Source organism: Chamaea fasciata, unplaced genomic scaffold, assembly GCF_029207755.1.
Source record: "Chamaea fasciata isolate MVZ Bird 193981 ecotype frontalis unplaced genomic scaffold, bChaFas1.0.hap1 SCAF_1, whole genome shotgun sequence".
NCBI classification, from domain to species: domain Eukaryota; kingdom Metazoa; phylum Chordata; class Aves; order Passeriformes; family Sylviidae; genus Chamaea; species Chamaea fasciata.
This window is the reverse complement of record NW_027094086.1, coordinates 106,055,244-106,070,171: the sequence shown is the minus strand read 5'-3', so window position 1 is coordinate 106,070,171 and position 14,928 is coordinate 106,055,244. Positions and strand designations below refer to the sequence as shown.

The 14,928-nt window shown below is 43.4% G+C and overlaps 1 protein-coding gene across 1 annotated transcript in view; it reads right to left on the bottom strand.

Annotated features, from left to right (window-relative positions):
- Positions 1 to 14,928, bottom strand: part of AOAH (acyloxyacyl hydrolase) — a 75,150-nt gene that overhangs the window by 9,169 nt on the left and 51,053 nt on the right. The window contains exons 15-20 of the mRNA XM_066177439.1: positions 12,587 to 12,623; positions 11,435 to 11,509; positions 5,807 to 5,979; positions 3,368 to 3,426; positions 3,228 to 3,287; positions 1,573 to 1,669 (exon numbers count right to left, since the gene is read on the bottom strand). Of these exons, the coding sequence (XP_066033536.1) occupies positions 1,573 to 1,669; positions 3,228 to 3,287; positions 3,368 to 3,426; positions 5,807 to 5,979; positions 11,435 to 11,509; positions 12,587 to 12,623 (501 nt within the window). The remainder of the gene's footprint in view (positions 1 to 1,572; positions 1,670 to 3,227; positions 3,288 to 3,367; positions 3,427 to 5,806; positions 5,980 to 11,434; positions 11,510 to 12,586; positions 12,624 to 14,928) is intronic.

The window sequence follows — 14,928 nt, the reverse complement described above, 5'->3', positions numbered from 1 at the left end:
GCAACTTCATGCTTTCAAGGACAGCCTAGAAGTAATGGGGAGAAGCGTTAGAGAAGTACACTAAAGTATTGACAGGGTGCTTCTGTCCCTTTGTGGCTTTGGATTTAGTTGTCTGCATGCTGGGATTTAAAATATAGTCCCCAAACAAAATTTTTCATTAAGGATCACATGGAACTACCTCTCCATGGGAAGATAAAAACAAGGAAATGCAGATCAAGCTTTTTTCCTAATTATTATATACTGTATTTTTGAATGTAAATATTCAGGCTATCTAGGAGAGGCCCCAAGATGGAGGGCTGGAGCTCCTGCCCCATGAATGGAGGCTGAGGGGCAGTGATGGCCCATTCCAGGGAAGAGCCTATGGGAATACAGTGGGGATGGAGCCAGTCTCTTCATAGCAGTGCACACTGGGAGAGGGAGAGAGTAGTTGTAACATGGGAGATTCTGGCTGAATATAGAAATAAAAACCTGTTTTCCTACTTTCCTGTCATTGTCTAACTAGTAATATGTTGCCCAACTCAACCCCTCAACTCATGCTGATCCTTATTTTTAAAAAGAAGGAGTGTGTTTCTCCTTGTGATGAATCTGGGATGATTCTGGGTGTTGCCTCAAGCTGGACCCCTGTGCACCTTGCAAAGGCAAGCAGAGCTGAGAGGGATTCAGGGCCAGGTGTCTGTCCCCAGCCCCACAGGGACACTGTCTGCTCATGCTCATGCATAACAACAAAAGTTTCCTACATGTTTTAATTTATTTTAAAGTGTCAGTTCCAGAAGAAAGTGATTTGGGTAATGTGCTTACCTAATGTCACTAAAGATCACAGATGGACAAGTTTTGTTAGCTCTCCAAGTCAAAAGTTAAAGTAGTATGTAGGTGTTTAAAGAAACGTAGGAAAGATGCCAGTATTCCTGGGAGAGGTGCTTCCACTTTTGGGAACAGTGAGAGGGTGGCTGTGCTACTGAGGCAGGAAAATGAAAAGATCTCCATCCTAAGGTCTTGCTCAGCCCAGAGGAGGCAGCATGAAGCCCAGTCAGTGATGAAGTAAGCTACATCTCAGGAAGACCACTTTGACCGCTGCAGGTATGCATCTCCAGCCTAGAGAGATATATCCAACCCGCTATAAAAACAATGTTCAAAAATAAAACCAAATCTTACAGAGCAATATGGTTTGAGATTTCATTTTTATCTTCATCAGCCTGAGAAGCTGCAGTGGACAAGCTGGAGGCTTTCTTAGCAGAGGCACATCTGTTGTCCTTGTCACCTTGCTACCCAAGAGGAAGTGGCCGGTGTGCTGTGCGTCACTGGGGTTGTGGTTGCCAGCAGCTGGGACTAGCGGGGAGGCTGTGGTTCCCAAGGTGATGGTGGGATCTTGTCTCAGGAAAGGTGCCTGGTTACCCCAGCCATGGAAGCCAGGGGAGAAGCTGGCATTAAGGATACTGCAACCCTGACAGCAGGGTCACCTAGGCTGGTTGACTATACTGCCCTTCTCCTGGTACAAAGCCAAAATATGAGGAGCATTTCAGCAGGCCAGAGCTTGAGTAAATGCTTTGTGAGAAAGGGTAAAAAACAACTTACTTTGTCTTAGTGGGAAATCCATGTAGAAAATATCAAAGTTGGCAAATTTCTCAGATCTTGCTATTTCTTTCAGGACATTGGAAAGTTGTAACGCTCTCTGCAAAAATCAAGAGATTTAATGACTGTTCATTGCTATTCATGTTGCTTTGCATGGATTCAGCTTTTGTAACTGATGTGTAGGCAGGAATTTGAAAGCTAATGTTGCTGGGGGACTGGAGGTGAAATGGGACTCCTCATCAGAACACGGACATGCATGAGCACCCCCAGCCTTTGAACTACCCAGTTCATCCTTACAGGCTGCACTGAGGCCTCAGCTGATTTTGTAAGTTTATTACAGCTTATGCTTATTTCACTGAAAACCTCTTTTAGTAGTGTCCCTACACTTACATAAATATTCAAAGTTTCTCGGTTTTGGAGCCCAGTAATTTTCATTCCTCTCAAAGAAATGCAAAACTTTTCTACAAGAGAAATGTCCTCTTTTCCTATTATCCTTGCCACTACTAAGTTGGGGGTGATAATGCTTATCTATGCAGACCAAATTCCACCCTTACTTTCAGAAGAGTAAATTACCACCATTGAGCGTCTGCCTAACTGATCCATCCAGTGTAATTTCTGCAGCCATAACAGAGATCAGGATCTCCTAAATATTTAAATTGTGCAGTTTGGATAATAACATAGACAATTAGTTTCAGACAGGGGCTCAGAATGATTAATTCATACCCTGCAGACATATGCATTGTTCATGGACAGAAGTAACGTGTACTCTATATTCTGTATTGTTGGTATGAATATAGAAGCTGCAATACTGTGAAGGTTTAGGAATGTGCTTAATGGCCTTCTTTGAAGTCAAGAGGGACAAGGCATAAAATGAAATACATATGTAAGCTTTGGTGAAATTAGGGTCATATTATGTAGTTCAGTGAATGCAAACATTAATACAGCCATACACAGAGATGACACCTTTGGTAATATTTGGTTACTGGCTCCTTTTACATGGCTGCGGGGGATTGCTGGAATTAAAAATCAGCTTGTACCATAAGAAAATAAGTGGCTGTTATTATGTGTCATTCACTTTTGCAGCCAGACTTTTTGGGTGAGTTTTAAGACATCTCTGCTCTGTCTGTTCCCATCCCTGCACTGAACCTGGATGCTCCCTGGTCACATTATCTGGTGATTAAGTCCACAGAAATATGTCTGAGGAAGATTAGCACAAATCCCAAATGAAAACAGGGTAAGGCTCTTGCTCTCAGGACCTGATCCCACAGCCAGAAAAATCTATGCAGCTGGCTTGTTATACCAACAGCTCACTTGATTCAAAAGCCTTTCCTTTCTTATCAGGCACATTTTCCTCTTAAAGAACATGAACCTGAACAGTTTTGTCTCAGAGAGATCACATCCCTTGAGCATAAATTTGGGTAGCTGAGAGGTTGTAACAGGAATACCTTTACAAATCCCTTAACAGGAGCATGCTGCCTCCCAGAGCCTGAGAAGTATTTCAAAGGATAAGTGTGGATGTTTCCACATCTTCTCCTTGCCTTTGGAAGAAAAAAATGTTCTGATGTCTTGCCTTTGAGGGAATTGGGCTTCTCTCCTCCGACACAGGGCAGAGTGTCTGAGCACTAGGGTTATCCCATTGCAGCCCCACTGAGACTTACCTCCGAGGTCAGATTCCTGAGGGTCTCATTGGGGGTCAGCCAGCCGCTGCAGGGGCTCACCTGGGCAGGCATGAGGAGAGGGGCTTCAGCAGAGGACCAAGATGAAAGGGGGGCTCCTAAGCTACAGCTGCAGACCTTACCTGGAGGCAGTCGAGGAAAGAGTAGAGTTGACTGTACGTGACATCCTTGTTCAGTTGTCCTGCAAAGCACAGAGAGTAAAATATCATGTGCCCGATGGCCAAATGTGATTTCATTCTGCACATCTGTGCATTCCCCTGCCTTACATCTCTGGGTGGGAAGAGGCACCCCAAGAGCCCCACCACACCCCCTACACCCAGGGTACCCTCCCACCACCAGAGCTGGGGCACAATAGAGGTGGCAGCATCAAGGCATCCTTCCTGCTGAGGTGCCCATGTCCCCACAGTGTGCAGAGCCCCACACCTGCTTCTCCTGCATCCCTCTCCTGCCTTTCACAGGTGACTTGTCTCATGTGTGGGTTAGTCATCACAGCCTATGCCAACCTCCAAAGTGCAGTCCCATTAACCTGTCTCTCACTCGCCAAAGAAATGCAGGGTTTGCAAAGCTGAAAGAGTGCCTGTATACACTCTGAGTTTCACATTTACTTTGCATAGGTTGGCCTTAAAAGGGAGAAACAATTTTGCTGTCATGGAGGGAAGTGGATAAGCTTGTGTGTGTGAGGAAATTCAAGCACTGAGTCAAACACCCAGCTAACATTCCCTAAAACTCAATGTGCTATGCAATAGCCTGGCTTGCTGAGAAAATTATCCATTTTCTCAATCTTTTTGCTTCTTTGGTGACTACAACTAAGATGGGAATTCAATGGTCACATTTTTTTGTATTAGTTGTATTATTGTTTGTTGTACACTGATCATCCCATCAGGCTTTGATACTTTTGCAGCACTGAAATAGGAATTTCTTATTGTTGTTTCTAGGAACGGCAAAGTATAATCTCTCCTGAGTGAAATGGGCTTCTCAGGTTGCTTTGCAATGGCTCGCTGATAAAGATGTGTTTCCTGCCTGTCACGCAGCTGCCCATCACCCAGCAGCAGTTCCAGCTGCCCAGGAAGCAAAAGGTGGGGAGTTCAATAATCTAGGAACACTTCTGGTTATTTGGATATTCCAGATTCCTGTTGCTTGAAGCATCAGGCCCTGGGATGGGCTGTTGTGGGGACCAGGGATTTGGCAGAAAGACAGACTGATGTCTGGTCACAGCTGACTGGCAGCCGAATGGGGAAACTTGCTCACAGCCTGTTGGAGGATGTGCCAGAAGGGATCCCTTGATGCAAAACATGTTGCTTAGGATTAATTGGATACCTCCAAGGCAAATCAGCCCCTGTGAAAATTTTCTAACTGATCCTATAGTTAATCACTCCTGATTTGGCTACGTGTTGTCTGTGATAATTAGATACCTAGTTAAAGGAACTGTGATAAACATGCACTCAAGGGAAGAAATGGGTTTATGTGACTAAAAATTAATTATGACAGGTTTCCCCTGCCCTGAAAGGGATAAGATTTTTTCTTTTTTCTTTCTTTCTTTTTTTTTTTTTTTTTTTTTTTTTTTTAATTGGAATTAGTATAGTGGTTATGAGAGAAAAATACAGGAATAGAAATGGGAAAGATGTAGGCCCATTGGTAATTACTAGGGAACCTTGGGGAAACCACAGCACAGCTGCAAGCTGTCTTACCCAGTGGTTGCCAAAATCCTCTGAAGCTGTAACCTACCATTTTAATGATGTGATTTAGCTTCTCTCTCTCTCTTTGCTGGTGAGAACTATTATGACAACAACTTCTTGCTCGTCAGATGCAAAAAAGATTCTTTTACTCAAATACAAGTAAGTACATGCTTTTGGTCTAGAAAGCCAAGGAATGAGTGGTCTGTTAATGGTCAGAGGTACTGTGTCATTCACATTCTGAGATGACAGGCTCCCAAAGACAGCCTCCAAATCGCTGAATAAAATGCCCCAAAGCACTTTACACACTGAAGGAATGTCCCAAAACATGCCTGCACATAGTATGATGTTTCAATCATCACATATAGGTGGTGTAGGAGGTGCCAGGCACTCAGCGCTGGCAGAAAATATATTTCTCTAATATAAAAAAGTCTTTTGCAACCCTCTGACTTAATCTTCTGCCTTAGTTCATGCGTAGTTTTACCACAACATCCACCAGTCAGTGAGTGGAAACCAAATGCCCATCTCCACCTGCAACAGCAATCAGGATGAAGTGCAGGCAGGCTGGCCACAATTTTGGGCCAAGACTGAGGTAGAACTGCTTGTTTACACCACCACAACATGTGTTGAGCCTGGTTTGGAGGTAGGTAGGTATGGCTGGTGGGGGAACTGGGCAGAATGGGGGTCTAACCTGTCCTGCACTGGGAATGGTGAGAACTGTCATTCCTACTTCTGCAGCACAGCCAATATCTGCCTTGTATTTCTCAGATCTCCTCCACTCTGTCAGGTTTGCTTGAAGTCATCAATAGATTCATAGATTTTTCAGGTAGAGAAGGCAACATGAATGTGTAGATAACTAGGAGGAACCCCACAACACCTCAAATTTACCTAGAGGATGGTATCTGTCATGCAGGTTATCCCAGAGGAAGCGACCATCTACCAAGCCTGTTAAAATCACATGGCTGCCATTTGGAAGATGGGAGTCCAGGTATCTCAGAGCTTGCACCACGTTGGAGAGCATTTCTTTGGGTGTGGTCATGTGGGCCAGTGTGTCACGTTCCCTAAAGAAGAGGATGCCAATAGGACATTGTGTCAGGAATACTGTGTCCCCAAAAGGGCACCGGAAACAGTGTCATTTCCTCTGTTTGCTGCTCTTCCACATTAAGTCAGCTGAATAAAACATTAGAAAAATGCTGTGATGTCTCTCACTTGTCATCGCCAAAATCAGACATGATATAAAAACCTCCTTCCCTCAGCGTACCCCATCTCTCTGCTAAAAACAGAAAACGAATCCCTTTTTTATAGACTCCTGTTGTGGGTTAACCCCGGTAGGCAGCTAAGCATCACACAGCTGCTCACCTGCTTTCCTTCCTCCCCAGTGAGACAGGGGAAGAAGAGAGAGTAAAAGCAAGAGAACTTGGGTGTCAAGATAAAAACTGAACTAAAGCAGTTATTGTTCAGTAAGTGAGGAAGAAGTAGAAGAGAGAAAGCAAGCAAAGAAGTGATGCAAAAGTAATCCCTCATCACGGCTGGATGAAAGTAGGACTTCTTTCCCCATGGGTTCCTGTCCATATCTTACCTTCAACATGCTCTTTGATTATGCAAAGTAGGAATATCTAAGGTAGCTTTGTCTCTCACATGTCCTACACCTCTTACTACAGCTCTTCTGAAGGGCTGGGGAGGGGTCTGGACAAATGTGTGAGCCTGGAGAGCGGTGATACCTAAGATTAAAATAGTCTGTTGGGGTACAGGAGCTGTGTCAGTGTTCCACATGGACTGAATGCCTACATTTTGTGAGTCATTGTCAGGTGTGAACCTCTTCAAGCCAGATTCCCCAGCTTAAGTTTATCCTTCCCCTCTTGTATTTAGCCGTAAATGCTGCAGGAGTGTGGGGGGAAATTAAATCCAAAAGTTGAAATACATTTCAATTTATATAAGAAAAACAAACAAGCAAAACCACCCCAGGCTGCCTGGAGAACACTGCTCTAGTTATGTTATTATAGCAACCACTTTATTACTGAAGAAGCTTTCACACACTCTCTCGCCTGAGAGCTATTGCTGTGCTCTCCTGGTGCATGTGTCCATAATAGGGGCTGACAGCAAGGGGGGATCACAGCCCTGAGAAGGCTGTCCCATCCCATCAAGAGAGGACCCATCCACCTCGGGAAGCAGGGTCTTGTGACTGTTTTCATTCTGTCTTGGTGGTGTGGCTTAGCTGACCAAGGTGTTCAGAGAGGAAGGTCAAGAAGAAAAACAGGGGATGTCCTTCCAAGGAAGAAGGTTGTAGTAATGACCACCCTCATTGTTTTAGTGGTTCCCACATTTTGTCCTCTTACTTGTGCTCTTTGCTTGTAGAAAAGCAATCATCACCTTAGCGGCCAGAAGGCTCCATCCAGGGCCTTTCCTTAGGAAAGTCATATCTTTCTTGGCTTCCCAGGGGTAAGAGAAAGGAAACCTTGATGCTTGCAGTGCTGAGCAAACTACTGCTGAATTGGGTCAGATTCCTTGTCAGTGAACACTATAGAAGCAGGAGCTTTCCAAGGCATTGTTGTTCTGTCTTGAGGCATTCAAAATGTTTGTATTCAAGGGGCAGTAGTGGGTGCTGCATCCTATGTGGGAGAACCATGTTCCCTTAGAAGGATTTAAGATTCTTCAGTGAGCTGCATTTTGCACACAAAATAATAATTGAGTGAGTTTCCTGGGCCCAGAAATTTATCTTAATGCAGTATGTGCTGCTGAAGTGTTTGAGACTTTCTAGCAGGGGGAACTGAAAAACAGCATTAGGATTCAGGTATATCCTTGTGACAGCCACCAAATCAAGCTACTTTTGAGATAAGACTGTGGATTTGCTCTGAAATTACTTCATTTCGCCTACAGGTGTTGCAACACTTGATTTCAAAATACTGGTCTGATGTAAGGCCTCTACCACAAGTAAACATGTCAGCATAAGCCAAAATTAATCTGACATTCATAATTCCACTTTCTCTTGTCAAAGTGTTGAAGTCATGCCGATATGTCAGTGTATTTCTTCCCATTTCCTATCTGTGCCAGACTATGAAATTAAATCCGAATGAGAAGGAAGCAGCCTTGTAGGCACATTCGTTTTGGCACTGCCATAAGGAATCCAATGTGCCTGGGTGAGCACCAGGGCTGGTTGTGGTAGCCTCACTTCATTTCTTCTGGGCTTGCTGTGGTGCCTTGAGAGGCTGACCTGGAGCAGAGACTAGACAGAGTTAAAGAATAAAGTAGGTATTTCTTAAAAGGCCTTAAAGGATACACCTCGGGCAGTACAAGAGCCTGGCCAGGGCTACACCCAAGGTGGACCCAAAATGGTCGCAAAATGGATGACCAGTCACGAGGTTTCACACTTTTATAAGTTTTGATCCATTTGCATATTGGGGTTAATTGTCCAATTACAGCTTCAGATTTTGAAGTTCCATCCTCCTTGTTTGCTCTCTTCAGTTCACCGTTGTTTAAACCTTTTGGACCTGAAGGTTGTAATGCTTGTCCTTGGTCTGAAGCTGGAAAAAGATTTTTTTGTCTACCTACCCTGCAGAGAGCTTACTGACACTTAATATGAAGCTCAGAGCTACACACCTAGGCAGCACAGAATCTGGAACATATGAAAGCTAAAACTTAAGGCATCAGCTGCACAGGGCTTGTATGCCCAGGGAATCAGGGCTAGAGGTGTTGCCTGCTCACATAGTATTTTTAGGGTCGGAGGGGGGCAGCAGCTCTTTGGTGCTGATAGCTGTACAATAAAGGGGCATTATGCTCTTGCTGGCACTGGTGTCACTTTGTACAAGGTTCTTTCACAGTGGGTTGCTACTCACCCTGCTTTGCTGCTGCCACCTTGCTGTTTGTTGCAGATGCCATAAGTGAAGATCTGTGAAGGAGAGGCTGGAGAAATGGTGCCATACCCAAAATGCAACTAATATTTGCAGTAACTGTACAGCATTTGAGACTTTTGAGGCTTCTCGTTCTCATTATTTTCTTGCCTGATTTTCTTTTTTCTAGGTCTCTGTATCCCATATTTACACCTCAGTGGGCTGAGAGATACCATTGCCATCTGTCTTTATTTTTCTTACCCCCCCCCCCCCCCCCCCCCGATTGGACACCACGGTGTGGGGACTACTGGGAATGTGTAACACAGGCTGCCAATTTCACTATCTTTTCGCTCTACAAACATCCACATTACTCATTGCCCTACCCCTCGCATGGGATGAAATACCTGCATTTTAACAATGCTTTGGGAAGAGCTGTGTCTCCAGGATGCTCAGCAAACCACCCTCTTTTGAAGTCAAAATACAGGATAGGGCCAGGAAGGCTGTATTACTGCAGTTTAGAGCTGTCCTTGAAGAGGTTTTTATTTGCCAAGCCCTAGGTTTGAAGTCAAGCGCATCGGATGCTCTGCATCCCCTGTAACCTCTCCAGGTACATCAGAGCCAGGGCAACTACACAGTAACTGGACACTGAAAAAAATCTCTGTCCACTGTCCATCCTCCTCAATGGAAACAGCACGATGCCACAGAAGCTGTGGCATCTCTCCTTGCAGGAGTCACAGGGATCACTACAGCCTGATAGCCTCTTTTGATGCTGTGAATGTTTTGGAAGAAAACAGACAGAAAACAGCAGTGAGAATTTGAGCAGACAAAAGTCTGCTTTCTTTTTTTTTTTTTTTTTTTTTTTTTTTTTTTTTTTTTCCAGATAGTGAATGCTGGGATAAAAAGACATCAAAGTTTCAAGCAAGCATTAAATACTGTTCTGGAAGGTTTTGGAATACACAAATGGGTGAGACAAGGTCAAAATGGTTTAAATTTCTGGAAAATTTCTTTTTACTTCAGACAAGTAGAAAGCAGTGTTAGAGACAGGGTAAGGAAAAGGAATAGCCTGCAGAAGGAAGAATAAAACAAAGGAAAAAGAAGTGCTTTTAGCAGAGGTGCCACAGAGTGACACAGCAGAATTGAAATATGTGCACAATAGAGCCTGGGCCAAGCCTGTGAGAAGACACCATGGAAGTCTCCATGGCAGATGCCATGGACTTCAGCTAAGGTGGGTTTTTTTTAAGGAGGGAGAAGTAAGGGCTTTATCATCCTGGCAATGGATGCTATGATATCTCCATAAGCTTCCCAGTAAACAGATCCCCAGGACAGTCTTGTCAGCAAGCACCAGGAAGCCTGTGACTGCTTTTCCCCCTCAGTCAGAGTATGGTAGCATTGCTTTTGAGGATTTGTGCATCTTTCCCCTAACAGGAGCAGGGTGCTGAGGGCAGATTTGGCAGTTCTGGGCAGGGGTGCAGAGAGAGCATGGTCACCAGAGGGTGAAGGTTTCATGGGAGGTGATTTCTGCATGATGCCTGCATGTGGCTAGGGTGAGGGTCATGCCAGGAAATGACCTAAGCCTCACTTCTGCCACAGCTGAGGGCTCCCAGGTTCTGTAGTGTTGAGGAAAGACTTGCCTGGCCTTTGGACATCCTCATCTGGAGCACAACACCTGGCAAACAAAGTTTCAACCCATCAACTGCCTGTTAAGCAGTTTTAGGACACTAAACCTTGGCCATTTTCATGGCCACATCTGACAGCCTGCATATAGCTGCCACTTCATTATACAATCTGCAGGTGAGAATTTCCAAAGCCCTTGGAAGGAAACTTAGCTGAGCGTGCAGCATTTATTAAAGTGAGTGTTTTGAAAGTCTCTGTGTAAGTAAAATTGATTTGTTCTACATACAAGAGAAACTGAAGATTGACCATGGTGAAAAAATAATGTTGCACTAGCAACAGCACTTGGACCTCCTGCAAAACCAAAACTGCAGTATGGATGTGCTGTGCATTGGCCTGGTTGCAAGGTGTTTTCTGCCTTCCTCCTACCAGGAGGAAGGGAAGCATCCAGCTAGTGACCTCTTGGTGTCTCTGTGAGCATTGCTAATGGGTAATACCAGAACTATTAGTTTTGAAGGCTTCAGTTCATTCTCCTGCAGAGCCAATGATGTGAGTAAAGCCAAAAAGACTGAACTCTAATCAGAAGAACACGGCAAAGAGTGCAGGCAGCAGAGGTAGGGTGAAAATGGACCTCGACAGGGATTATGTTATCATTCCTCAGAAATGATGAACCAGTCATGCACTCCCTCCTGAGAGGAGGTGGCACACTGGGTAAGATGGATATACATGCTTTTAAACACTTTTTACCCCCTCCTGTTGTTATTATTCATTTCCTCTGCTAAGTTAGAAATAATTACTTCTGACATACCGTTGGTCATTTTATGACTGGCTTATAAAAGAAAGAAAGAAAGGAAAAAATGCAAGCTCCAAATGAGGACTGGTAGGTGCCTATGACAAATACAGGTAAGGAAATAACAAGTATTTTCAGCAGAAAATTAAGAAAGAAGGACCAGTAGCAAAGAAAAATGCCATTATGGAGAAGCACAAAACAGTGAGATACAAATGTCCAGGCAGTCAGCAGTACTCTAAAGAAGTCAAATTTGTGCTACTATAAATGTTAATTTAGTTTAGATCTTACCCATTGCAGACATCATTCCCAATTGTGGCATAGATAACTATGGCTGGATTGTCCAACAGCTGGTTTCTGGCCAAACTAAAAGATAAATACGGAGCTATGTTAACAGGGAAATACACTTTTAGAGTCTGAATCACACAGCATGCTTGTGTGAGATCACATTTGGAAGTATCCTGGTTGGATATGGCCAATACCCAAATGACTGTTCTCCTATGTTTGAAAGAGGTGTTTTTCGTTGTTGTTTTGTTTGTTTGGGGTTTTTTGTTTGGTTGTGGTTTTGTTTGATTGTTTTGTTTTGTTTTGGTGGGTTTTTTCACTCTAGATTTATGTTTTAGTAAAGTGACTAAAATGAAGTTTTTTCACTTCTCCTTTTCACTGCTCATGGACTTGTCTTTTTCACCATTTTTCCTGCTGGCTTTCCATTTTTTGTGCTATTCAGAAGCCAAATCAAATAGTTTCACTTTGGGGCAAAGACATGAATCAAGATCGGGCTTTTTTAATCAGAGATGGGAGAGGAAGACTAGGTTTGGCTGACAACTAAATCTATGTGTAGAATTGAACTCAAGATCAAATCAGGATGAGGTTTGAAACTCAGTGCTAGAGGGCAAGGATTCATTTTTTCTGGCAGAGAGAAAAATAAATCCTTCAGGACACAAACTGTATCAGTGTCAAGCAAACTAAATCAAACCCAGCTGACCCACAACCTTCCCAAATTCATCTGAAAGGGATAGTTGCAGCCTATCCCTACCCAGTAGCTACTCAGTTATATCCATACCGAAAGAACAGTGGACCTGCCCATGTCCATCTACATTGCTCCATGCAATTAAGGGGACCCAACACAGAGATTTATGGAAAAGTTTAGTCTCTTCCCTAAAATCACTGGAAATGCTCTACTGGCTTAACTGAGCCAAGTTCAAGGCCATGGAGATAGTGATATCCACACTTAAACCCAGTTTTTCTTCTGTTTTTTAATGTTTATCTTAGAGAAGAAACAGCCAACACTTCAGAGCACACTGGTCAAGGGAGGCTGCGCTTTTTAGAACCCTCATGGATAATATAATCCTCACAGTGCTTTGCTTGTTTCCGTCAAAGACGTAGAACTCCATCACTGCTCCTGTATCTTGAGTTAGCTCTTGAATCCCATTAAACACTCACCTTTTTATTAAAGAGAGGAGGTTTCCCGAAGAACCACCTGGTCACACATAGAGGGAACAAGAGAAATAGCACAACATTGTTACAGTGACACAAAACGCTGAATGCAAAACCAAACTTCATTGCATATTTCCAAGAATGTAGAAGCACTAAAAGTAAAAATGGAGCAACAATTCATCTCTGTAACCTTTTTAGGTGTTGGCACTAAGAAGCAAAGCTATATCCAGGGACCTGCTGCTTTCTTATCTGAGTCGCACACTTCAGCCTGTAGAAAATCAAATACTTTTAAGTGCAGGGTTGTTTGGATCTGGCTTTTAATCCAGATCTGGCAGCTTCTTCCCATCTGTTGAATATAGTAGTCTCCTGTAAACCAGCCAACCTGACTTGTCAACAGTCGATCTATTTTAACTTCCCCTATAAATTGCAAATGGAACTGTTCTCACTCTTCTGAGAGAGTAAGTGTCTCACAGCTATACCACATTGGGACTGATTCAGGTCCTAAACATAGGCACCAAGTGCCATTTTTGACATCCCAGAGTATCAAAGACACCTGCAGTAGGGCTGGCAGATACATCAGAAGATGCATGAGAGATTGTGCACTTCTGGAGAGGCAGCTGGAGGTGGAAAAGATACCATAAAGCACCTTAAATAGCTGGAGACACCAGTGTTTGGGTTCCTGCACTGCTCTCCCCACCAGTGTCAGACTTAGAAAAAGTAGTATTAGGCCAGCTGCACTCCTCCCAAGAGGCTCTGCATTTCAATAGCATTTCACCCAAAGGGTTGGATAAAAATCCTCCTTTAGGAAAGGAGCTGGCTACACCTAAAAATCTGTGAGCATCTGCAATATTTCATTTATGTTTTGAATGAGAAAAGCATTCCCATTTAGTAAAGCTTTTATGCATCAAACTAATTAGCAGGTTTTAAAAGGCTATGCATATTCATTCCAACCATCCCAAGCACACAAATCAAACTCCATCACCTGCAGGACAAGAAGGATAGCAAACAAGGAGCCAAAAAAGACTTTATGCTTTGGTCAAGATGAGACTAGGTCTGTGATTGCAAGAACCTCACCTCATAGCAATGTACAGAAACATAAACTTCAGAGAAGCAGATCCTACAGGTAGTACTTGCTCTTATTTTGCAGTATTTTCACTCTCTCCTCTTTTTTCATTCCTTCTCCTCTTGTATTATCCTCCTACTATTCTCAGTTCAGCTCTTCCCTGGTGTCTCTCTTCTCTTTTCTGCATTGTACTGCTGAAGCTTGCTTTGAGGAGTAAATCCTGTCCTCCCTGCAGCTCTTGAGGGGAAACTTGTGGACAGAACATCATTAAATCCCTGCTGGATTGGTATGGGGGAAGAGATCTAAGAGATAAACCCCTAAGGTAGCAATAATACACTTTGCATTTTAATAGTGATGCCTTTGTTATTATCACTCAAATGATGCCAACAGCATATATCAAGGAATCCTTTTATGTTTTAAATAATCCAGTTCTTCCAAGCTAAAAATGAGCGTATCAATCTGCTGCTTCTCTCCTGGGGGTTGCTGATCCATTCAAAAATCCAGCCCTTCTATTGAGAAGCTCTTTTCAGCAGGGTAAGAGCCCAACAAAAACCTCAGAAACTATGGCTTGGAACAGAACTACCAACAGTTTGTTTTTTTCAGTTTAATAGCCCTTCTTTCAGCTAGAGCTGAACAACCTCTGTTTAAGCCATTCTGTCACAAGGCTCCCTGGACAGTGGCTGCAGTTTCAGCATAAATAAACTAGTAGGACCTCTAGAAATTAAAACGTATTTTCAAAAAAAGCAATAAGCTGTTCTTCGGTATGTATTACCTCCACAAGCATAGGTAGTTATGAGCAGCTCTGTGGAAAGCATTAGCACAGAAATTTACAAATCAAAACATCAAGAAAATGAATGGGTTTTTTAGAAAACAGTTTTCATGCGTAAATTGAGTATTCAAGGAAACTTTTGTGATACAACAGGCAATCTGTGATGAAAACATTTGAGAGAGAAAAGGAGACGAAGCAGAAGAGTTACCCTCACACTGTTGAATGTCCTGGAATCTACCCCTGGATCTTTCCTGCCTCTCTCTTTCTGTTGCTTTCCAAATATTCTTAGACTAGTGGGATTTTTTTTTAGTTTTGGTTGAGAAATCAAGGTTAGGTTTGCTTTCGGTTGTGAGGAAGGGTCCACCACTTCCAGAAGAGAATGAGATTTCTTAAGAAAGGGAAGGCAGAAATCCAGTTAGCTTGGAGGCTGGGGAAGCCTTTCTCCATGGCAAAGATGCATGATCTGAGAAGCGCAGTGGGGGAAGGTCCCTTTGTGCTGAGTCTGACACAGAGCTG